This window comes from Syzygium oleosum, unplaced genomic scaffold, assembly GCF_021117445.2.
Source record: "Syzygium oleosum isolate NSW1041296 unplaced genomic scaffold, Sole_v2.1 Sole_v2.26, whole genome shotgun sequence".
NCBI classification, from domain to species: domain Eukaryota; kingdom Viridiplantae; phylum Streptophyta; class Magnoliopsida; order Myrtales; family Myrtaceae; genus Syzygium; species Syzygium oleosum.
The window spans coordinates 4,085,826-4,111,262 of record NW_026607510.1 but is presented as its reverse complement, the minus strand read 5'-3'; the positions used below and the strand labels follow the sequence as shown (position 1 = coordinate 4,111,262).

The 25,437-nt window shown below is 42.3% G+C and overlaps 1 protein-coding gene across 1 annotated transcript; it reads right to left on the bottom strand.

The window, feature by feature from the left end:
* Positions 1–7,313: 7,313 nt before the first annotated feature.
* LOC115682025 (tyrosine N-monooxygenase-like) lies at positions 7,314–10,221 on the bottom strand. The gene is made up of 2 exons (XM_030606158.1): positions 9,259–10,221; positions 7,314–7,940 (listed from the first exon to the last, which is right to left on the bottom strand). The coding sequence occupies exons 1-2, from the start codon at positions 10,219–10,221 to the stop codon at positions 7,314–7,316; spliced, it is 1,590 nt and encodes a 529-aa protein (XP_030462018.1).
* Positions 10,222–25,437: the final 15,216 nt, after the last annotated feature.

The window sequence follows — 25,437 nt, the reverse complement described above, 5'->3', positions numbered from 1 at the left end:
AAAATCGGTCCATAAAGTCAAATGGTCAACGAAGAAAAGGAAAAACCGAAAATTAGACCTTTCTTGTCTTTTCAAAGATATATGCTGAAAGGGATTTTGAGTAGTAGGGATGTTAGAGAGGGGAGGAAAAAACGATCGAAAATTGAGAAAACCAGCAATATCTCTCTCTCCACGGGTTGTCTGAAAAAATTAAGAAAACCAGCAATATCTCTCTCCACATGCCGTCCGAAAAAATTGAGAAAAATGGGATATCATATGTATCTCGTCACATGGTAGTCACACAAACAAGATGTAATGACACGTAAAGAACAAATTCGAGAACAAGACTTTAACCTATAAGGCCACACGTAGACTTTTAGAATGAAAGTTATGAAGTGTCAGGTAGTGAAGTTACTGTGCAGTTTATCTATAGGTTGGTTTTTTTTTTTTTTTAGATCAAAAGAGGTTGAAGTTGTGGTGTTTGGTAAACACTTGAGCAAATTCGACGATTTATCAATTGATAGACTCGAAACAAGCCTATTAATTACATTATATTATTAGTGTTTTTACCCACTAAGTATCTAGGACCCAAGAGAGGGATATGGCATAGAATCCTTCAAATCCTACTTGACGGCGTAGGTTAATGAGACTTGGGGACAAGTACAGAAGGAGCACCATAACTTTCGCTCACTTGAATGTTATAACTTTTTTCACTTACTTGAGTGTCACATCGGAGTAAAATCGATCATTTGAGTGTCATTTTCGACAGATCGTCCTATGTGGATTTTTTACTTAATTTTACATTCCCACGTGGAATTTTTTTAGAATAAATGGAATTCCTATGTGGTTTTTTTTTCCACCTGGAGAAAAATGACGTCGTTTGCTACGTGTGTAAAAATCCAGCAGCCTCAAAATGACGACGTCGTTCTCACTAGCAAATTGGGACTTCTCACTCGCACATCGTCTTCCTCCTGATTGTGCACATTGTCTTTCATCTTTCTCTCTAATCGATTTCTCTCTCGAATCCAAATTCGAGCTTCGATCTTGTTAGATTTCTCAACACTTCGTCTCTAAAGCAAATCAAGTTCTCACTGGCACTCTCTTAGTACGCCCAAAATCCTAAATCGATCTTTCTCTGTAATTGCAAATTAGGGCTTTGATCTTCACTTTTTCTCACTGACTATTTGTCGAGTTTTCTGCCGCTCGTCATCCTCTCTCACAAGATAGAGACTATAAAGGCGACGGCCTAGAGGGAAAAGTTATGGCTTGTTGCGTGACGAATCTTGGTCAAAAAAGAGTGAAGGTTATTGGTTTGTTGTTTTGTGTTGACTGTATGACAAAGTGAGCGAATGCTTATTAGGTGTAAAAGCATGGAAAAAGGTAATATCTTGGAGGGCAAATATTAGGGTTTGGTGCCAAAGTGTTAAGGTGAGTGCTTTAGTTTGTTCGCTGTATACTTTGTTGTTTTCTGTCCACTGACCAACACCTGTTATTATTTATTGCGGTTGTGGGGACCAATTGCTCAAGTTGTCTGTTTATGTTGTGGTCCTCTATTACAAAAATAATTTTTCTTGTATTAGGTGTAGTGTTAACATGGGTGATACCAGTGTACCCATTAAAGTTTGCTACAGTGGGAATACGTTTGTGGAAACAATGTTGTTATCATTGTCAATCTTAGTAAGCTGTCATATAAGGACATTACGAAGGATATAGTGGAACAATTGCGATGCAAAATAGGGAAATTACATTATCAAGTACTTGGTAAGAGTCTTAAGGATGGTTTGAGATATCTGTATGATGATAGTGCTGTGAGAATCCTGTTTACCATTATCTTCATGGTCTTGATGTTTATGTGTATGTTGAATATCATAGCGATGAAGATGAGCAAGCAATGTTTGAAGCTGGTATCGAAACTTAGGCCGGTGACAGAGCTATTTTAGAAGGAGATGTGAAAGCTAAAGAGACCGAGGCTTCGTATACATCTCATGTGTTAGAGATATTTGAGCAACTTGAGAATACTGGTGGCATTGTGTAGAGACTGGTGTAGGGAGGCAGCAGTAAGGGTGTTGGCATCACGATCAGCAGGGATCGGCAGCTTCACGGTCATCATTGGGGCAGTAAGGAGGCCGCGTCAACGAGGTGCGGTTGAAGGGAAGCAACTTGGTTTATCGTTGGGTAAAGGAATAGCTTGGCTCGGCATTAGGCTCGCGGTGGAGGTTGAGATAAAGTAGGTACCACGGGCTTGCCAGTATGGAGTGCAACGACGTGATTGCAGAGTGGTAACAACTCGGGCGGCGGGGTTGCTTGTCGTGAGCAAATGAGCACGACCAAGAGAGGGATTCTCGACCGGACTCTCCTCCTCTCACTCTTACTCACATGTGTTTCACTATGTATTTTGAGATTATAATTGCCAACCCTTCAATTAAGAGGCATAACAATCTATATAGTGTTAACCTAGGTTTATTTTACTATCGCGGGTTTAATTTAAGCCTTCCTAATGGGCTCTAATAACCTAAGGCCAAATTGTAGTTAAGCTGCAATGGGTATAATCAAATTAAGCCCAATTAGGCCCCCCCCCCTCCCTATGTGATTTTTGGCTAAGGCATGCTCCCTCTAGCGGGCCGAACTTGCTTCATTTAAGCTCAAAACCATCCACCGTTGGTCCAACACATAATGCAATTAAAGTACATGCTCCTAAATTATATGCTATGTAATTTATCTTTAATATTTTGGTTTAGGGGTTAAAGATTAATTCCTAATTTTCTGAGCAATAATTACTAAATGATTAGTCAAAATTTTAGGTGTCAACATGAATTAAAGCATTGGTGTAGAGCCTTTTTCATTGAAAAATTCAAGCGCGATATCGTTGAGAACAACCTTTGCTTTCAACGACATGATTACAGGAGCCGAATGCAAATCAGTCGACAGTGTGCTTGAAGACATTAGAGTTATGGTTATGATGAGGCTGCAAAGATAAATAGATGAATGTTTGAAGTGGCCTAAGCAATATAGGTCTAGGATTATAAAAAAATTGGATGACAACAATGTTGCTAGTAGGTTCTGTCATCCAACTTGGAATGTAGATGATGCATACGAGATCATGAATGATGGTGACATATATGTTGTGCATTTGGAGAGAAAAAAAGTGTTCTTGTTGAGGATGTCAATTGTCTGGAATACCTGGTACACATGCCATTCGTTCTATCCAGTTGAAGCAACTCAATCGGGAGGATTATGTGAAAGACTATTACAAGAAAAACAAGTATCTTGCTGCATACCAATTCATGATGTAGCCTCTAAGAAATAGCAGACAAAACAAACCATCAACCTCCAGAACCTCTACCACTAAAGAAGTAAGATGGCAGGCTTAAAAAGAAAAGGAGAATGCAAGAAATTGATTGTACTAGTAACAGGATGAGCAGGGCTGGTGGAGCAATTCGCTGCTCACACTACCATGGGGAAGGGGACAACAAGACTAGTTGTCCAACTAAATAGTAGCAACAATAGTAGCAGGAGACAACACAGGCCAATGATGCATGGGTATGCCAAGGCAACACAGAAAGCAATGGTGCAGGACCAACTACAAGGCCAACTCAGTCCAATAGTGTATAACAGAGGAGTAAATGTTGAGTAAGCTGTTTGTTATGGTCATTGCCGTTGTATGTACTTCTTGGTGCATTAACATCATTGTGTTAAATCATTTTGCTGGTTAGAAAAAGAGCAACGGAAGAGGTTTTTGAAAGTTTTGCACCACAACATACACATGATGCAATTGGGAAAACGCTAAAGGAATATGGCTTGGGTTGTTTACAGAAATGAATACTGGCATGATAGTTTTGAATGTCAGTTTTTTAGGCGTTATGCATTTAATGTATGTCATTTGATTGGCATGGTAACTAATAAAGTTTATATGGTTGTAGCTTGAGAGAAGTTCCAAGGTGTTGATATCTCAAGGAGGACCAAGTCAAGAATCGGCTGCATCTACAAGAAGAAGCCAAGGGTAAGCACCGATAGACCAACCAATGGTAACTTGAGGACAATCGAAAAAGCAGCAATCAATGGCAACTCCAAGATAGAGGGTAGAGAGGGCAGCTTGAAAATAGGCATCCAAAAAGACCCCAACATTAGCTCCATCTCAATCGAATGATCCTGGAAATGTCATTATACATCAATCTCAACTTATTACCGTAGTGCTAAGACCAATCACATAAAGTTTAACAAGAGACAACACCAAAAACACATGAAGCTCCAAGAAAAAGAATATATCCTCCAAAAAATAAGACAATGGGAAAAGGACCACAAGTGAAGAATATGCCTAGAGTTCCTGTTCGAAAGGGTGCAAGGATCATGAATCATGTGAAGAGTCCATAAAAAAAGAAGGAAGAGACCAAGTTGTTTTGCTTGACTGATAGGAGGAAGCCATCTCGGGGGAAGAACAGCATTGGTGCCAAAAGTTGTGTACGGAGCTCACTTTGGTGCCAAAAGTTTCATTTGGATCACTTAAGTGCCAAAAGTTTACGCCGGCGATCACTTAAGTGCCAAATCAGAGAAAAAACGATTACTTAAGCGCCAACGACGAGAAATTCCGACCAAATTTAATACGTGGCTTTTATATTTAAATTTTAATGACACGTGGCATTTCCATGTGTATAATTCAATTTTTTAAATATTTTTTTCTGATTTTTTTTCGTTCTTTTCTTTTTTCTTTTCTTTTATTTTCTTTTTTCTTTTTTCTTTTCTTTTTCTTCTACCATGGTTGGTGGCCGGAGGCCAGCCACCGGCCATGGCCGGCCTCGCCCAAAGGAAGGCGACGCCTCGGCGAGGCAGTCGTGGCCTCGGCGAGGGCCGGCCTCGCCGGATCTGGCGAGGCAAGCCCTCGCCGAGGCCACGGCGGCCTCGCCGAGGCGTCGCCTTCCTCCGGGCGAGGGCCGGCGAGGCCGGCCATGGCCGGTGGCCGGACGCCGGCCATCGGAAATAAGAAGACAGAAAAGAAAAAAAAGAAAAGAAAGGAAAAAAGAAAGAAAAGGAAAAAAAAAGAAAAGAAATACCACATCAGCCCCCGGCGAGCCACATCAGCCTCCGGCGAGCCACATCAGCTTGAGAAATTAATAAAAAAATGCCACGTCGGATTTCCGGCGAAGTGGCACTTAAGTGATCGTTTTTCAAAATTTTTGGCACTTAAATGATCCAAATGAAACTTTTTGCACCAAAGTGAGCTCCGTACACAACTTTTGGCACCAATGCTGTTCTTCCCCCAGGCCATCTCTTTATGTATATTGTTAAGTGTCAATGTCTGTTTAGGATTTTGTTGTTAGGCGTTTGAGATTATTATTGCTGTTTGACTGGTGATGTGTTTAGCAGCAATATCGTTAGGTATTTGATATTATGGGCTGGAGATGTGCTTAGCAACAATGTTGTTTCGGTCTTGAATGTATGAACATTGATGTTGATGTAAAAGAACATGATTTTCCTGGTGCAATTATTACATTTTTGCGTTTGATTTAAATGAAATTCTATTTGGTGTTAACCCATGCCAAGACTGATAGCATTTGTGGAATAATACTTCTTTTGTATGCTGTTACAGGATGACAAGAATGAGCTAATCTTGTTTAAGTTATTATAGGATGTGTTTATGAAAAGTGAAACCGATAGCTTACTTATAAAAAAGTTGAGGAACCTAAGTGGTCACTTTTCAAAAGTTAAGGAATCTAAGTTGTAACTTATAAAAAGTTGATGAACCGAAGTGTTCACTTAAAAAATTTTGTGGCACTTAATCGATCATTCGTAAAGTTATTTGGAACTTCTATTGTCTTTCAACATCATATGCAAAAAAGTCAAAACCAACAAAAAAAATGCAGGACCATCTCTACTCTTGCTGCAGATGCTACATCTTGCAAACCATCTATCCTTTATACAAACCAACAATAATTCACAAATTGCATCATAAAACACATTCCATTGAAATCTAATAGGCTATTCAACCTACAAGTAAACACAAATCAAGCAATTCAACCCATATATACAAAATTACCAAAAGTAGCAACATTCCAACATAAAAACATTGCAATAACTAATATTTATTGCACCAATTACAACAACACATTTCATTGTTCTTCAACTCTGGTAAACTAAGTAGCTTCTTCTCATTACTGAGGTTACATAAGACCACAAACCAGACCAAACCCGACAACAACAAGATAGACAACACTATAAATATCTCTTTGAATTTTCATCCTTGAAATTTCCTTCATCAAATGACCCACCCAAGTTTCCAAACTCTTGATTTCTGCTTGCATTGAGTTGGCGTTGTCCAACTCATCTTTCATTAGCGGCGGAGGTTCATGTTGTCCTTGAAGTAGCTCCAAGATTACTTTTGTCGCTTGATTCGAAAATTTTGCGTCAACTCACTTGAAATATCCACAATTGAAGTCTTCTTTATACCTAGTGTATCCATAGAACCTTTTCCCAAGATTATCTCTAGTCCACGCTGTTCTTGCTGGACTTCGCAGCACACAATAGCAAAAATATTGACTTTCATCTTCGTTTTGTTCATAAATTTGTGAGAGGCTTCTCCTGCTTTTGCTCCCCATTGTGAATTTGATGAGATGATTTGCCTCAATTTGAAAAGAGTTTGCGGGTTCAAGGTTAGGGTTAGGCTTTGTCAAGATGAAAATTGGATTTTGCCCCAATTTGTTGAAGTAAGGCAAGGGTTCTTATAATTAGATTAGTGAACGACGTTGTTTAGCATGTTAATTGCTGACTTCAACTTGCCGGCAGGACATGTCGGCTGGTTTAATGTTATTTTAATGCCACATCGGATTTTCCGGCAAGGCAAATTACCAATGGCATTCAAATGATCGATTTTTCAAATTTGTAGCACTCAAGTGAGTGAAAAAAAAGTTATGGCATTTAAGTGAACAACGTATAAAAGTTATTAATACTCCTACTGTTTTTATCCCATGAGAATTGCCTCGAAAGATGGAGTGCTCTTTCTCCTATATTGCATAGATCACTGAAAAAAAAAAAGAAAAACCCCTCCCCTGGTTTCTTTTGTAATTAAGTGTAAGAAGGCCTTCCAAGGTCGAAAGGTGGAGGCTTCTTTGTCTTTGTTTGTGTGGTGTGAACTGGCAATCATCACACTCACTGTATTATGTTCGTCATTTGAAATGCTAAAGTTCCCATGGAAGGTGTTAGTGAAATAAAACACCTCATATTAAATTATCTATGGGGGAAGGAGCAGATTAATATATAAAAATTATTCATTATTCCTCTCAAATCACGAGAGTACATAACAGGCTAAGCAACGTCAACTTTCACTTTCTTGCAAGTAACTCTCAAGGATAGAGATGTAATGGCAAACGTGGTTCGGCATGAGCAACTAGCGGATTAGCGAGAAACAGATCTTCAAAGGACTCATCGAGATTGATACTCGTGAGATCTGGCGGTGCCTTCCAATTAAACCCTTGAACCATCCTAGCGAGAAGCATGACGGTCATCGCAGTCCCAAGCATTGGAGCCACGCAGCCGCGCCGTCCAATGCTGAAGGAAATGAAGCCTAAGTCTGGCTCTGTGAGCTGAACTTTAGTGCAGTCACTAGTAAGGTGCCGCTCTGGCCTAAACTCGAGCGGCTTGTTCCAGACCTTAGGGTTTCGCCCAAGGCCGAGACGACTCAATACCACGTGACTTCCCTTTGGAATAAAGTAGCCGGCGACAATGGCATCGGACATGGCCATGTGCGGAGGGATGAAAGGTGCGATTGGATGGAGCCTGAAGGCTTCTCGAATGCATGCTTTGATATAATTAAGATGTGGGATGTCACATTCTTGGACTAGTCTTTCTTTTCCAACGACCCTGTCCAATTCCCCCATTGCTGTCTTTAGGATTTCGGGTTGGTTTATCATCTCTGCCATGGCCCATTCAACTGCATTTGAGGGATTATCAACAGTTGCGAACATTATTTCCTGCAAATATAGATTTTCATTGGCTAAGTTCATGTACTTTATCCATAAATTTCCTATGTATCTTTTAGACCCTCAAAATATATTAAAAAAACAAATAAGACAATACATAAAGCATATAATTCAAGTGAAATTGAATTTCCCCGGTATCTGTTTGTGAACTTTTAGCTCAGAAATCATGATAATATCTTATTTCGTTTGAATCTTCTACAAAAGATTACCTTGCAGTAATTTTTTTTTATGTAAATTCAAGAGAGATAAAGGATAATATCAGTGCCATAACTATTGTATGACACCCACATTGATGCCAAAACTTTTCAAACAATTATTTAAGTGTCACAACTTTTAAAAAGCAATCACGTAAGTGACTCTGTTAATGGAAAATTGAACCTAACTCACTGGTGTCACTTAAATGGATGCTTTAAAAAAGTTTTGGCACGAAATTGATTGTTTGTAAAGTTTTGGTACTAAAGTGGTCGTTATAAAAGTTTTTGCATAAAACATTTTAAAATTGTGTTGCGCATAATTTATGGATGGATCAACATCTAACAACGCATCAATTTTTCACAAATTGAGAAATTGGGGTTAAAGCGGCTCCCAAACATTCCCTAGCATTGATCCTCGTAGACGATCAAAGAGAAGTAGCCCATTTCCACAAGGCTCTAAACTCTCTTGTTCAATCTCAAATAGAGCAAGATTAAAGAAGAAACAAATGCGAAGTCAAGAGAGGTAAACAGGAAGATTTTACTTACATCCTTTAGTTTTTAGGATAACAAATAGATCATTGTGATTTTCAAGGAATTATTTGTATGATTTTTTCTGGCTCACCTCATCTTTTTGTCAAATTTCTAATCTTACAATTTGAAGAAAATTTTTCTTATAAATGATCAATTTAGTGCCAAAACTTTATGAACATTACTTTAGTGTCACAACTTTCAAAAGCGACCATTTAAATGACTCCAGCGAATCACGTCAAACTTTCCAGTAAACTAATCACGGTAGACATTGAAGTGATTGTTTATAAAAAAATTATGGCATTTAAATGATCATTTCAAAAGATTTAGCATCAAAGTAGGTGCCGTACAGAAGTTGCGGCATTGATGCTGTCTCTTGCCCAAATACAAGATGAACCGGCGATGATAACTTTTACAATGGTAATATCTGCTAGGCTACTCGCTCTTCAGAGAGACGAGGTAAATTGACTTTCTGGTAATCTATAGACAAAATATATACGATAAAGATCTACTCGACGCACATAAACACGGGTAAAAAAAGTCTGCTTAAAGAAAAAGAAGCTAGAATATACATGCTTGCATCTTACCGTTACTTGTGCTTTGATTTCTTCAGATGTAAGTAGTGGCTTTCCCTCTGCATCTTTGAGCATAACCAGAACATCAAGCAAATCATGAGGCTCATCGCTGGTAGATTCCTGGTTCGAATTGCCGAACCTCCTCCTTTTTCCGATCCTTGAGTCAATAATGGGGTCATGATAGTTGTTCACGGTCCTGACAGCCTCTTTAACAAGCTTTTCATGACCATCTAAATCAAGCCCTACCACACAAGGAAGATAGTCAGATATGCAAAATGCATATAAATACTTGAGTATAGTAAATATCGCCTCGATGTGTTCTTCCTCAGCAATGGTTGGTCCGCCGTCCGCCCTTTCCTCTCCGAAGCATCTTCTACCAAACATTAATTTCCGGATCACGTTTCCAGCATATTGCCTGGTGGCGGTCCTCACATTTACAGTTCTGCTCGAGCTTTTGCTTCGATTGTAAATGTACTTAACCAGATTGTCCGCTTCCTCGGTTCTTCCATCCTTGAGCCAATGATGTCTTGCGGGGGAAATTATTTCTGAAACTAAAACTCGCCTCATTTTCTTCCATTGGTTGCCATAAGGGGTCAGAATGGTTGTGAGGTATCCGCCACTACATGTTTGTGTTGCCATCGAAGTAGGCCTCGATGAAAATGTCGCATCGTGCTTCTTGAGGAATTCTCGGGCGATTTTTGGGCATGTCACGGGAATGACGTGAACATTGCCGAGCCGAAAACATGCAATGTCAGTGTCCATCTCCTTCATGAGGCGATGTATCCACCGGAATGTCGGCTTTTGGCACAGCATTTCAGGCACACAGCCAATGATGGGCCAAGGGGCAGGACCGGGCGGAAGTTGTGGCTCCGATTTTCCATTTTTGTGGATGCTCCTGGACTTTAATTTCGTCATGAGTAGAAGGAAAAGGATCAGAACTATGAAGAGTAAGGTTATAGAATTGGTGGAGATCATTTTGTTTGCTTTGGATGGTTTAGGAGAAGATAGGCTTCAAGGGATCTAAGCTTCTTCTTATTTCTTCTTGGAGGGAGAGCCACCTATAAATAGGCAATCAAGGTGCTCGCCACACAGCAAAGGAATTGGATCTACTTTCAATTTAGATTGACCAACCTGTCATTAATTTACTTAAGTCTATGTTTATTATTTCTTTTGTGGACTCGTCTCACATGGTCTTGGTCATTGTTTTGTCTCATAGTCTGAAAGATTCCTCGTATGATTAAAAAAAAACCTGTCCGGTTCGCAATGCGATGAATTTCGTGCGGTAATTGATTTGGACTTTGCCAAATGATATATTATTATTACTGGCAAACCGATACGTACTCGCCATTAGGGGTGTCAAGAGTACCCGAAATCGAGTAGAACGCGCAACCTTTTATTTTAAAAAGTTTTTAGGTGGCTGAAGGATGTCGTGGTTTATATTAATGTTTCTCCTCATTGTCAGGCTTAGCAGGTTATAATCGAAAGCCTAAAACATGTGAATCCATTACAGTTAGATGAACGAATCATTAGAAACAAAGAAGCATTGTAAAGACGGGTGTTGAGTATGTCTTGAATTTTATTTTGGGTATCCGACTCAAATTAAATTTTGATACCTGAATTGAAATTTGTGGCGACCCAACTGGAGAAAAATAAATGGAGGTTTAGTGTTGGTAGTAGAGGGTTTGGATTGTTAGGCCCAAGCCCGTAGACCAACACTGGAGCAATATAAATATTGCTTTTCTAGAGTCATTAGGTTTGAACTAGAGACAGAAAGATTCATAAGGTTTTTGATACACATTTTGTAGTTCTTGAATTTCCGTAGTTGATTTTGCTTCTCCTCTCCTTGTCGGTTTTTTTCGCAAGGGTTTTCCACGTAAGCTTGTATGTTCTTTTATTTTTCTCAGTTTCAATTTCATTGTAGTTTCCACATTGGTTATAACAATGAGTAATTCAAGAATGAGTACGCATGGTAGGCTCATGAAGAATCAAATTGAGCAATCCAACTCCGGTATAATATTGAACAGCCCTATTCCTACGAGTATCTCAATAATATCTAGACTGATAATGCGCACCTTATATGCATCAACAGTTGAGAAGTGGTTGAGACACCAATGAAAGCCCTTACGAATTAGAGGATTATCTTCCAAGTATGAAATAACTCATTCTTTATTGTTCGAGGCACGAATGCATATATCCTTAGAACAAAACTTCAGGACTTCGACATTTTTGAACTTGGGGACTTTGGCAGTCAAATCATTAAAAGTTCTCCACAACTGATGCTGGCATTTGAGTTTACCAGAACTGCCCATTCTTCCTGTCGAAACATTTTGGCTTCATCTTGGTTGTGGTACTACTTCTGCGCAGCACTAAAACCTTTTGCAAAGTAAAACAAAACTAAACCTAAATAAAAACTAAGTGATTTCTGTTGTGGTCTTAACAAGCAAACGTCGTCTACCAAAATTTACTAAACCTACAATTTCAGTCTCCATCGCTCATTTCCAATCCAGCTTCACCGCTTCTGTTTGTGACTATTATTGCCAATGCAACCTCTACGATTGATGGATTGTCATCACTTCCTTACTTCGTAACTTGAAAGAAAGCTAAATGATTTGGGTCTTTGCAGAAGCAAAGTCATCTCTCGAGATCCATGGTAGCTAACGATTCGATCTCTATCATTCATCTTCTAGCCAGTTCTTCATCATCCTCAATTCTATTGGTGGCTATTACCATCAATGCCACCTCCACCATTGATGAATTATCGTCGCTTCCTCTTTGATAGCTACTTAGTTTCTACCTCCAGCATTTATCGACAAAATGCGACGTTAGCACAACCATCCACATACGTCAACAAGTGGAACGAGTCATGTTTTGCTGATTCCTAGGATTTGCATAATATATTCTATGATTTCATAAATCACACGAGCTCATTATGATCTAATCGTGCATGAACCTGTTTATGTCCACGTTGATTTGGTGCTTTGGGAGACAATACGTCAGAAAATCCGAAGCCTATCCTATATCCATCGTGGAATTTTGGCTAATTCAAGACAGTGAATCTTCAACCGCTAATCACGTGTTTCACATTAAACTAAATTGGATGAAGATATTGCTTATCCCTCCGATATTGATTGAACCATTTATAAAGACTTTAATTACCGACTTACAGGAAAGTGGATGTTGCAAGAAGACAAGTCAAACAAAACAACCCATGTGATTCCCGTGATATGGATAATCATATAAGCAACCTTCTCCGTACGAAATAGAAAGAAGCTTACATAGAAAATCTGGGTTAATTTAAAAGATGGACCCGTACATAAAAGTCTATGAAATATGTATATGAAAAGAGATGCTCTTCACAAAATTTGCCTGAAAGGATTCATCTGCAATATTCGCATTTCGGTCCTTAGTGGAGGAGGCGTTTTTTGAAGTGAACACTTTTCTATGTTTCTTGCTTGAACTTTTACAATTCGTTTGCTATTCGACGCCACTACCAGTTTATGTTTTTCCCACTCTTTTAATTTCTAAGGTGAAAGCATAATTTCCTCCCACAAGTCATGTGACATTCCGAATTTTGGCCCAATTTTGGGATTTATAAAACGTATAATTCGTCAGTGTGCTTATAGTAAAATCTCGTCCGAGAACTGATCACTCTCGGTTATTATTTTTAAAATTGAGATTTCGCTAGAATCGCACTCGATCGAATTTGGCCGTTATTTACAGCCCGAATTTTGGTGTCGAATTTCTCGGAGTTTCGTGACGAATTTAATTGGACGGTGTCGATATTATTATGGCCAGAGTCAATATTGCCCGGGATAAGTGAAAAGTGAAATTTGGACCGGGTGCGGATTTGGACTAGTAGACCTCCCTCATAGTGTGTTTTAGTTATTATCTGTTGGCCTTTTTCCTAATTTATAATTAGGGTTTTTCGTGGGCCGTTGGATCGTTTTCGGATTTGAACGATGGTCGTCGGATCGCACTCAAGTGCGTTTCACTTTCTCTCTCTTCTCTTCTCTCTCTCCTCCCCCACGTGGCCGCTGCCCCCACGCCGCTGACTTCCTCCTCTGTACCCGCTGCCCTCCTCCACGTTGTTGACTCCTCATCTCACGCCGCTCCACCCATGCTTCGCTTTGCTTCGTTTCGCTTCGCCTTTGCTGCTGCTGCGACTTCTTCCACCAACTCCACCAGCCATCATCACTCCCCCATACTTCAGTGACTCCCCCACGTTGCTGACCTCCCCATGCACCATGATGGACTTCCCCGCGCTCGCTGCCGTGTTGCTTCGCTCCGCCCATGCCATTTCCGGCTTGCTTCGCTTCTTATCGCTGCATCCACCGACTCCTCAAGCTGCCCATGCTGCCCCACGTTGTTTCTGTCACTACTATGCTGCTACTAACTTCCCCCTACATTGTTTCTTTGCTGACCACCCCTGCGCCTGCTGCTTCTACTTCATTTTCTGCTGCTGCTTCGCTGCTACTTGCTTCTTCATTCTGCTTCCTCTGGTTTCTGCTGCTTCTCGCCCTCCATTCTAGCCCGACCAGCACCACCGTTCAGCCCCCATCTCCACCCGACTCGCCGTGAGCCGCCGCCCGTCCGCCGAGGCTCGCTGCTGCTCCGGCGTCGCTAGCTGCTTTGCCGTGGATCGAGCTGCTCCTTTCGCTCGGTTTTCTTGCTTAGGCTAAGTGTAAGTGGCTTCCTAACCCTTGACTAGGCTAAGGGGTGACTAATGAGCATGTTAGGGATGGTTTAAGGGCTGTGAATAGTTGGTTTAGCGGCTGGTTGTGCTTGGTTTGCTTGGTGGTGCTTGTTGGTTGATTTCTGATAAGGTTGCTGCTGCATCGCTGGTCTTTGCTATTTTCTCTGTGATTGTTGTGGGCCAAATTTGTGAAAGTGTATTTCGTCAAAGTTGTTCATAACATCTTGAAGTATGACATATATTAAATCTGGAATTTTTGGAGATCATTTAGGGTCATTCGTAAGTCCATTTTTGGACCGTATTCAGTCTGCCGGATTTACTGTTCACCCGACCTTCTGGTCTTTCCGATTTTATATAAATTTTTCCAGACCTCTTTTCAAGAAACTTCCTTCAAAAAAATTGTTAAGAACATTCGTGTCTATGACATATAAAAATTTCAAGGCTTTCCAAAGTGATTTGGATACTGGATGAGATGCATTTTTATGGTCAGGCGGCCTGACCGGACGGGTTGAATTTCGTCTGACTTCAAGTGACAAAAAGAGGTGTTTACGGTTGGAACTGGGTTTCGAGTTTTTCATGGAAAATGTTTATCAAGATGTTTTATACGACATATCCAAAATTTAGAATTTTTTGAGTTTATTTACTATTTATTTAAAAATAATTTCAGTCACTGTGCAACAGCCCAGTTTGGCTCCGGTTTTGTGCGTACTCGGTTTTTCTCTCTCTCGGGAACTGATCGGTGTTACCATGACAGTTTGGTGGATTTAGTTGATATTAGGCTAATTTACAAAGATAAGAATTGGTAATGATTGTTGAGGTATGTACATGGTCACGACACGTTCCGTCTAGGCGGGAGTTCTAGACGATGCCCGGCGGGAGTTCGGATGCCGTCTAGGCGGGGGTTCTAGACGTTGCCAATTGTGGTAGAGGCCGGATCGATGCTCCTTTGTGGAATGCCGTCTGGGCAGGGGTTCCAGACGTTGCCGTCGCCGAAGTAGCGGGACGATGCCTGGTTACGCCAGAAGACCGGCGGGGGTTCGGTGGCCCGAGGGGCCGTGAATAATCTGGACATTTATAATCATGTGTTGTGCATTGGGGAATGTAATGTGCTTGTGCTGTTGTTGAGCATGTCTGGATTAATAACCGTTTTATGCACGTTTACGTCATGTGGTTGTATTATGTGCTCGAGGAGCGAATTGCCATGTTATGGCGGTATTCTAACGTGCAGGGCTCACGTATGTGCCGAGGCGAGGTAAGGGCACCTGTGATTGTTATGACATGTTGGATGTCGGTACTGCATGTTTAGAATTGTTCGGAGGTACGCTTTGGCCTAAGCAAGGCTTAGGTAGTTGCTTATTGAGAAGTGTTCTCATGGTTGTATAACCAAACCATTTCAGACCCGCGACCGTGATTGATCCGGAGATGCTGCCAGGATACTACGGGGATTGAGGATAGGTCGAGTTACCCCGTCTTTTGAGTGCACCTTTTTGTAGAGGAGTTAAGCTTACCAACCACCCGATCCATGTTATTGTGCGTGGTTCGTAGATAGTGGCCTCGTAGAAGGCTTGCAAATGTATGTGTTGTAATCGATGTTATGTTTATAAAAGTGTCTTGTTGATATGTATTCTTTGTCTCTCTACTATCCCGTTGTTTATATGTTGTACGGAGAGTTCGAGGTTGCTTCCGCATGCGTTACTCGTTAGTGTTTCGATTGGGTCGGCGACAAGTCCTGGGATGTCGCGTACATTACGACCACGAAGGGATGATCGCGCGCTCGTAGGGTTCGGGGCGTGACATCCCCGTTGATTTGGTATCAGAGCAAGGTTAGCTCGATTTAAGTTGGTCGAAGCCTGGAGTGATAAGGAGCGATGACTTTGGGGTAGTCAGTTGGGGAGACTTGTGTGCCATGCGTGCCCCAGACTGTGTGACTGTGGTTGCTGAGTGATTTTATGCATTAATGTGTGAGGTGCAGGTGCGTCAGGACTTGAGGTAAGTGCACGAACTTTGTTGGTGGTGACTGGCCGTTGTTTGTGATTGGTTGCCTGCTTAGTGAATTGTTGTTGCGATTCACTACCTAGGGCTTTAGACTGGTATAGTTGACCTAGGTCTTTAATTCCCGAGGGGAATTATAGCAGGTAAGTGAGTGGTGTGACCTGTGAGTTTGAGTAGTCGAGGTTGAGGTCGAGGTCGTATAGGTCCGCAAGCTGGAGTTGCAGACGATCCCAGGGTGGATGAAATTCTGAGGGCACTCGAAGAAGTTGGAATTTTAATGGGAATGATGGGAACCAAGATTAAGGGTAAGTTAATGCAGTCAGACAGATGCAATAACTGGTTGAGTATTTTTTTGAAATAGAGACCCCCGAAGTTTGATGGGAAAAGTAATCCCGAGGCTACATCACTTTGGATATAAGAGTTGGAAAAAGGCTTTGAAATATTGAGGTGCTTTGGTCGAGGCTTTCAATGGGAAGTACTTTTCGGAGAGTGCGCGAGAGCAGAAAAAGACAAAGTTTCTTCGACTTCGCTAAAATCGGATATCAGTCGATCAGCATGAGGTTGAGTTTGTAAAGCTGTCTAAGTACGCACCAAGGATGGTCAAGGATCATGTGGATAGGACAAGGAGGTTCCGGGATGAATTGAAATTGGAACTCCGCAGTCAGTTAGTACTCTTGAGTCTTAAGGGATTACAATGAGTTGTATGAGAGGGCTCGATGGTTGAAATGGATATGAGAGAAAGGGCTGCCGCTTCTGGATCGCGGTACGCGCCGGTTGGGGACAATAGGAACTTGGCAAGAAGTCTATGGCAGAGAATATGAGACCTGTCCCTCCAGTAAGTAAGAACTTCGGAAAGCCGAACCACTACTCCAATACCGCATGTCGGTCTTGTGGAAGGAGGCATGGGAATGGCCCTTGCCCAGGTGGACTTGGAGCATGCTTTGGAGGTGGCCAGTAAGGTCATCAAGTGAGAAATTGCCGAATCGACAGGTTAGACCACTGATGTAATCGTAGCGACCGTAGGTAGGACATTAAGCGAGAGCTGCCCTGCAGATTAATTAGAATCGGCTACGAATGTAAGGAAAAGTGTATACTATGGTTGGGAAGGAAGATGAGGATGTGCCTAGAAAGTTTAGATGCGTCGTGTAATGATATTGGGTGCAATAGGAGATGATTTTGAGGTTATCGCTTGAGTGGTCATGTAAGACTTATAATCAATTTTATGGTGAATAGGCACAATCGGTTTAAGGATTTATGGATTACTGATAATATTCTTAGACGGGTTTGGAAGGATGAGTGTTGCTTAGAAATTTCAGATTTTGTAAAGAATCGATGTGATTTGTTTTTGGAAAACTGTTGGATTGAAATTGGATAGATTGAGCTTTGTCTTTGAGGTATAGAAAGATAATTATTTTGTGGCGGACTAGTTGGTTGAGGAACCAAGGCTAAAGGACATAGTCGAGGTATGTAATCTTCCCGATGTCTTTCCTCAGGAATTGCCGGGATTGCCACCTGAAAGGGAAGTGGAGTTTGTGGTTGAATTAGCCTCAGGGACAGAACCGATCTCGAAAGTGCTCTATAGGATGTCACTGTTGGAATTGAAGGAATTGAAGGTCCAAATGCAGAAGTTATTGGATAAAGGCTTGATTCGTCCGAGTACATCTCCATGGGGAGCGCCAGTTTTATTCCTGAGGAAGAAAGACAGATCGTTAAGGTTGTACATTTACTACAGACAGTTGAATCATGTGACCATTAAGAATAAGTACCCGTTGCCAAGGATAGATGACCTATTGGATCAGTCACAAGGGACATTGATATTTTCAAAAATCGACTTAAGGACTGGCTATCATCAATTGAGGATTAAGAAGGAGGATGTGTTGAAGATGGCATTTAGGACGAGATATGTGTACTATGAATTTACGGTGATGCCGTTTGGACTGACGAACGCCCCTGCAGCCTTTATGGATTTAATGAAGCGGGTATTTAAGGAATTTCTGGATCAGTTTGTAATCGTGTTCATAGACGATATCCTAGTGTATTCGAAGAGTTCCGCCGAGCACGAGTTATATTTGGAAAAAGTTCTACGGACCTTAAGAGAACACGCACTCTATGCCAAGTTTAGTAAGTGCGAGTTCTGGCTCACTCGAGTAGCATTCTTGGTCATGTCATCTCCGGGGATGGAATTTTAGTTGACCCAACAAAGATTGAGGTCTCTTTGTCGGTAGTTACGAATTGGCCAAGACCGACAACAGTGACAGAGGTTCGGAGTTTCCTAGGACTTGCGGGCTATTATAGACGTTTCGTGGAAAGGTTCTCCGCGATAGCTACTTCTCTGACTCATTTACTTAAGAAGGAATTAAGGTTTGAATGGACAGACAAGTGCGAGAGGAGTTTTCAAGAGCTTAAGCACAAGATGACTACCGCCCCTGTGTTGATGATACCGTCAAGTCCCGGAGGATATGAGATTTATAGTGATGCGTCGCTAAAGGGATTAGGATGCGTGTTAATGCAACATGGAAGAGTGGTTGCATATGCATCGCGACAATTAAGACCTCATGAACTTAACTACCCGACGCATGATTTGGAACTTGCTGCTATCATCTTTGCACTTAAGATTTGGAGGCATTATTTATGTGGGGAAAGGTTTCAAATCTACACGGATCATCAGAGCCTAAAGTACTTGTTTTCTTAGAAGGAATTGAACATGAAACAACATCGCTGGATGGAACTCCTGAAGGATTATAATTGCGTCATTCCGTACCACCCCGGAAAGGCTAATAAGGTAGCGGATGCACTTAGTCGGAAATCAAGTATTGCGCAGATGATGGTTAAAGAATGGACAATACTCGAAGGGGTGCGAGATTCAGAATTCAAGTTTGAGGTAAGTCACCTCTCAAGTTTGTTAGCTACCTTGAGGATTGAACCAGAGATTCAGGCAAGGATTAAGGCATTACAATCTATGGATCCTGAGATTCAAAAGATTCTGCAAATGGACGAAACTAAGAGAAAGGCTGACTTTCAAGTATCCGAGGACGGAATCTTGAAGTTTCGTGGACGTTTGTGTGTGCCCGATGACGTAGAGCTTAAGGAGGAAATCTTGGCAGAAGCTCACCGCAGCAACTACAGCATTCATCTGGGCAGCACAAAGATGTATCAAAATTTGCGTCAACACTACTGGTGGAACGGAATGAAAGTGGATGTAGCCAAGTAGGTGGCCAAGTGTTTGACGTGCCAACAAGTAAAGGCACATCATTATAAGCCCGGTGGACAGTTGCAACCCTTGGAAATTCCCGAATGGAAGTAGGAACACATCACGATAGACTTTGTAATAGGATTACCGAGGAGTCAGAGGAGTTATGATTCGATTTGGGTGGTAGTCGATCAATTGACCAAGTTAGCACATTTTCTGCTGTGCGAAATGACTTCGCCTTAGAAAGGTATGCCGAGATATACGTGCGACAAATAGTCCGTCTTCACGGAGTGCCAGTAACGATTACCTCAGACCGTGATCCTAAATTCACTGCCGCTTTTTGGAAAAGTTTTCATACGGCATTAGGAACGAAGTTACAGTTTAGCACGGCCTATCATCCCCAAACGGATGGCCAGTCTGAAAGGACGATTCAGACTTTGGAAGACATGCTATGGGCATGTGTACTGGATTTTAAAGGTAGCTGAGAGGAACAGTTGTATTTGGTTGAATTTGCCTACAACAATAGCTACCAGCAGAGTATCAGGATGGCACCGTTTAAAGCATTGTATGGCAGAGCTTGAAGAACACCGGTTTGTTGGGACGAAGTTGGTGAGAGGAGCATCACGGGTCCAGAGTTGGTTCAGCAGTCAGTTGAGACGGTCAAGGTTATTCGGGACAGACTTAAAACCGATCAGAGCCGCCAAAAGAATTATGTGGACTGGAGACGTAGGCCTTTGGAATTTCAAGTAGGAGACCGCGTTTTTCTCAAAGTGTCACCGATAAGAGGATTGTCACAGTTCGGCAAGAAAGGAAAGTTGAGCCCGAGGTACGTGGGTCCATTCGAAGTCTTAGAGAGAATCGGCACTTTGGCCTATCGTCTCGCGCTACCGCCAAACTTATCTCATGTTCACAATGTGTTCCACGTGTCTATGCTAAGGAAGTATGAACCGGACTCGACCCACGTGCTAAATTATGAAGAAATAGACGTGGACGACAGAGTGTCGTACGTGGAAAAGCCAGTTAGAATCGAGGACAGAATGGAACGTGTATTGCGGAACAAGACAATTCCAATGGTCAAGGTGATTTGGGAGCACCATGGAACCGAAGGTGCGACGTGGGAAAGCGAAGAGTTGATACGACACCAATACCCCCATTTATTTGAATAGTTGGGTTGGATTGCAAATTTTGAGGACGAAATTTTTGTAAGGGGGCAAGAGTTGTGACATTCCGAATTTTGGCCCAATTTTGGGATTTATAAAACGTATAATTCGTCAGTGTGCTTATAGTAAAATCTCGTCCGAGAACTGATCACTCTCGGTTATTATTTTTAAAATTGAGATTTCGCTAGAATCGCACTCGATCGAATTTGACCGTTATTTAGAGCCCGAATTTTGGTGTTGAATTTCTCGGAGTTTCGTGACGAATTTAATTGGACGGTGTTGATATTATTGTGGCCAGCGTCAATATTGCCCGGGATAAGTGAAAAGTGAAATTTGGACTGGGTGCGGATTTGGACTAGTAGACCTCCCTCATAGTGTGTTTTAGTTATTATCTTTTGGCATTTTTCCTAATTTATAATTAGGGTTTTTCGTGGGCCGTTGGATCGTTTTCGGATTTGAACGATGGTCGTCGGATCGCACTCAAGTGCGTTTGACTTTCTGATGTAGAACAGTTAGCCTGTGATTATCTTGAACAATGTGATCGCCGTAATCACCGGAAATCTCGGCAGTTTTTCTGATTTTAGGGAAAACAACCATTCAGGCAGTTTCCTATATTATCATTTAGGCAATTTCCTATATTACCATTCAGGCAGTTTCCTATATTAGTTTATTAGATGTTATCTTTAATTATTCGGTTTCCATTAGTATTAGGAGTCATATCTCTATATATAAGATGTCCGTCTTGTAATCAAAATCACAGTATTATTGAATAAAAATTTTGAGTTCTTTGGAGTTGTTTCAAATTTACGCTTTCTTTTTGCGTCATTTGGTATCAGAGCCGACTTCCGACCGCGTGTGGGGTCACAGCGGGGACGCTGTGCCTGAAGGGGGGAGAATGTAACGATCCGGTCTGACGAGGGCGGGGAGTGGTCGCCGAGGCCGGTGGATTCTGGCCTGAGCAAGGAGCGGCTTCTGGCAGGCTTCTAGGATGGCAATGGGGCATGTCTCTTGTCCCACATCGCCTAGGAGGGGAGTCCTGGGCTAGTTTATAAGGCTTGGGGTTCTATATCTGTGTAACGCGTTTTAAAGCCGTGAGGGTCAGTGGGCCAAAAGCGGACAATATTACACAGTGTAGACCCGGGGTGTTACAATTGGTATTAGAGCAGGTTTCTCCTGTGACGATGGTGAATAACGTGAATGTCAATCTCGCCGCTGCTGAGGGCCGTGAAAGCGAGCCTATTACGCGGGCTGAGTTCAATCAGTTCATGGATCAAACCAATCGGAGATTTCAAGAGATCCTTGATGCCATCCAGCGTTTGTCCACAAACTATGCGCCAGGCAATCTTCCAGCCGAGCGAATTCCTGTCGTTCGTGATCCCGAAGATACTATGGGGCGTGGAGGAATTCCCCGACAAAGGCGTCAAGACTATGTCGAGGATACGGAAGACGAAGACGAAAATTTCCAGGAGATGCAGATTCGTGGTGGTCGCCGATACAAGGGATTCCAGGAGGAGCATGTTCGTGGGGATCAACGGCAGGGGGGCTATCGACGAGATCCTGAGCAGTATCAACTAAAGGTAGATCTCCCTATTTTCAATGGGAATTTGGATATTGAAGATTTCCTAGATTGGCTTTAGGAGGTCAAGAAATTCTTCGACGCTATGGATATTGACGAGGATCGCCAAGTGAAACTTGTGGCGTACAAGTTGAAGGGTGGCGCTTCAGCTTGGTGGGAACAGACTCAATTGACGCGATGTCGACAAGGCAAGGCTCCTATTCGATCATGGGGTCAGATGAAACAGAAGTTGAAGAAGAGGTTCCTCCCAATGGACTATGAGCAACTGTTATTTCAGCAATTCCAGAATTGCTGACAATCGAATAGATCGGTCCAAGCTTATACGGAAGAGTTCCTTCGACTCTCCGCTCGCAATAACCTGGATGAGTCCGAGGCACAACAAACTGCTAGGTACATTAATGGTTTACGACTTAATATCCAGGATCGGGTTTCTTTGCATCGACTATTCTCTGTCGAAGACGCCCAGGATATGGCGCGAAAAATTGAGGTGCAATTGGAGAGGACTAGCCCTAGTACTCGTGGTAGCAATTATTCGGGTCGTGGGTCATTCGGGAAAGGAAGACAGCCTGATGTTGCAAGTTCTTCTAGTCAACAAACACCTGATTCGAGCCGAGTTCCAGGGGGTACTAGTGGGACGCCTAAGGAAGCAGTCGCAGCAAGCAATCGCATTCCCAATCAGAATACCCAGAATCCATATGCCAAGCCCCAACCGATCAGGTGCTACAAGTGTAATGAGTTGGGCCATCGTTCCAGCGATTGTCCTCGTTGTAGAATGGCCAATATCGTTGAACATGACGAAGATGTATATGAGGAAGATTGGGAAAATGAAGAAGAAGTGGGAGTGGAAGATGAAGTGGGCGAGCAAGTTAATTGTGTAGTGCGTCGTCTATTGCTTACTCCGCGGACAGAAGATACCCAGCGGAATCAGCTTTTCCGCGCTCGCTGTACTGTCAACGGCAAAGTATGCGATATCATTATTGACAGCGGAAGTTGCGAGAACATAGTGTCAAAGGCCTTGGTGGATAACTTGCAACTAAAGATGGAGCCGCATCCCGCGCCCTACACGATCGGGTGGATACGCAAGGGAGCAGAGCTTAAGGTAAACCAATTATGCCGTTTACCTATTTCGATCGGAAAATCATATCAAGATACTATTATCTATGATGTTGTGGAGATGGATGCGTGTCATGTTTTACTGGGTCGACCATGGCAATATGATGTTGATGCTATACACCGAGCTAGGGAGAATACGTATTCTTTTGTGTGGAAAAGGACTAAAATTACTTTGAGACCAAAAAGTAATTCCCCTCAGATTGTGAAGAAGCAGAATGCAGGGGTTATGATGAACATCCGAAAGCGTGAAGGGACGTATATGATTGTGGACAAGGGCGACCAGCAAGTTGTAGTTCGTGTTCCCGACATTCTTAAGCCCTTATTAAAGGTATTCAGTGATGTTATGCCTAAGGATTTACCTGACGGATTACCTCCTTTGAGGGATATCTAGCATGAGATTGATTTTCTTCCAGGAGCCAGTCTTTCTAATTTGCCACATTATCGGATGAATCCGAAGGAGAATCAGATTCTACAGGAGCAAGTGGGAGATCTCCTTCGAAAGAGCTTCTTGCGTGAAAGCAAAAGTCCTTGTGCAGTTCCTGCGCTTCTCACGCCAAAGAAAGACGGCACCATGCGTATGTGTGTAGACAGTCGTGCCATTAACCGGATTACTGTCAAGTATAGGTTTCCGATTCCACGACTTGATGATATGTTAGACAGACTTGCTGGATCATAGATTTTTACGAAGATTGACCTTCGAAGCGGATACCACCAAGTTCGCATCCGCCCTGGCGACGAATGGAAAACGGCCTTCAAGACAAGTGCAGGTTTGTACGAATGGCTTGTCATGCCGTTTGGACTCACTAACGCACCTAGTACTTTCATGCGTTTGATGACTCAAGTTCTCAAACCTTTTCTTGGCAAGTTTGTGGTAGTTTTCTTTGATGATATACTCATATATAGTCCGGATGGGCGTCAACACATGGAGCACTTGAGGGATGTCCTACTAACCTTGCAGCAAAATAAATTGTTCATTAATCTGAAAAAGTGCAGCTTCATGACAGAACGCCTCTTGTTTTTGGGTTTTATTGTTGGCGCGGATGGACTTCACGTTGATACAGATAAGGTGGCCGTGATTCGCAATTGGCCAGTTCCAAAGAATGTTGGCGAGGCTCGAAGTTTTCATGGTCTTGCAACATTCTATAGGCGTTTCATTCGAGATTTCAGTACTATTATGGCCTCGATCACTTACTGTTTAAAGAAGGGCAAATTCCATTGGGGAGAAGAAGCTTCGGCCAGTTTTGCTCTTATAAAAGAAAAACTCTCCACGGCGCCGGTATTGATGCTCCCTGATTTTGAGAAAGTGTTCGAGCTGGACTGTGATGCTTCCGGCGTCGGGATTGGCGTTGTCCTTTCCCAAGAAGGTAAGCCTATAGCCTTCTTTAGTGAAAAACTTAATGAAGTTCGCCGGCGTTGGTCGACGTATGAACAGGAATATTATGCTGTCGTGCGAGCTATAAAGCATTGGCAGTCCTATCTTTATCAGCAGGAATTTGTTCTTAACACCGATTATCAGGCTCTTAAATATATCAAGAGTCAGAAGCACTTAAATCGAATACATGCACGATGGGTTTCTTTTCTGGAGCAATTTAATTTTGTGCTTCGTCACAAAGCAGGCCATTTAAATAAAGTGGCAGATGCGTTGAGTCGACGTGCTGCGACACTCGTGACCATGCGCACTGATGTTGTCGATTTTGATCACCTATGTTCTCTTTATCCTGAAGATGATGATTTTAGTGAGATATGGAAGAAGTGTTTTGAAACAGGTTGTTATGGCGATATGACAATTCAAGAAAAATTCTTGTTCTTTGGCAATAGATTATGCATTCCTCGTGGTTCCTTGCGTGAACAACTCATTCGAGAGCTTCATGGTGGTACTCTCGGAGGACATTTGGGGCGAGATAAAACTGTAGCATTGGTGGAGGAGCGGTACTATTAGCCTCAACTGAAGCGAGACGTGGGGCGATTTGTCAATAAATGCTACATTTGTCAGACTGCTAAGGGCCACTTTCAGAACACTGGTCTTTATATCCCATTGCCTATTCCTTCGGGTCCTTGGGTAGACATATCGATGGACTTCGTATTGGGACTTCCTCGCACTCAACGGAGTTTAGATTCTGTTTTCGTAGTGGTTGACCGGTTTTCGAAGATGGCGCACTTCATCCCTCGTAAGAAAACTTCGAATGCTTCGCATGTGGCAAGTTTATTCTTTCGTGAAGTAGTCCGTCTCCATGGTGTGCTGAAGATAATCACTTCTGATCGTGACACGAAATTTCTGAGCCATTTTTGGCGTACTTTATGGCGTTTGTTTGGGACTGATTTACAGTATAGTAGTTCTTTTCATCCCCAAACGGATGGTCAGACGGAAGTTGTGAATCGTACTATGGCGGATATCATTCACTGCCTCTGCAGTGATATGCCTAAGCAGTGGGTCCGGTATCTTGCTCCTGCTGAGTTCGCCTTCAAC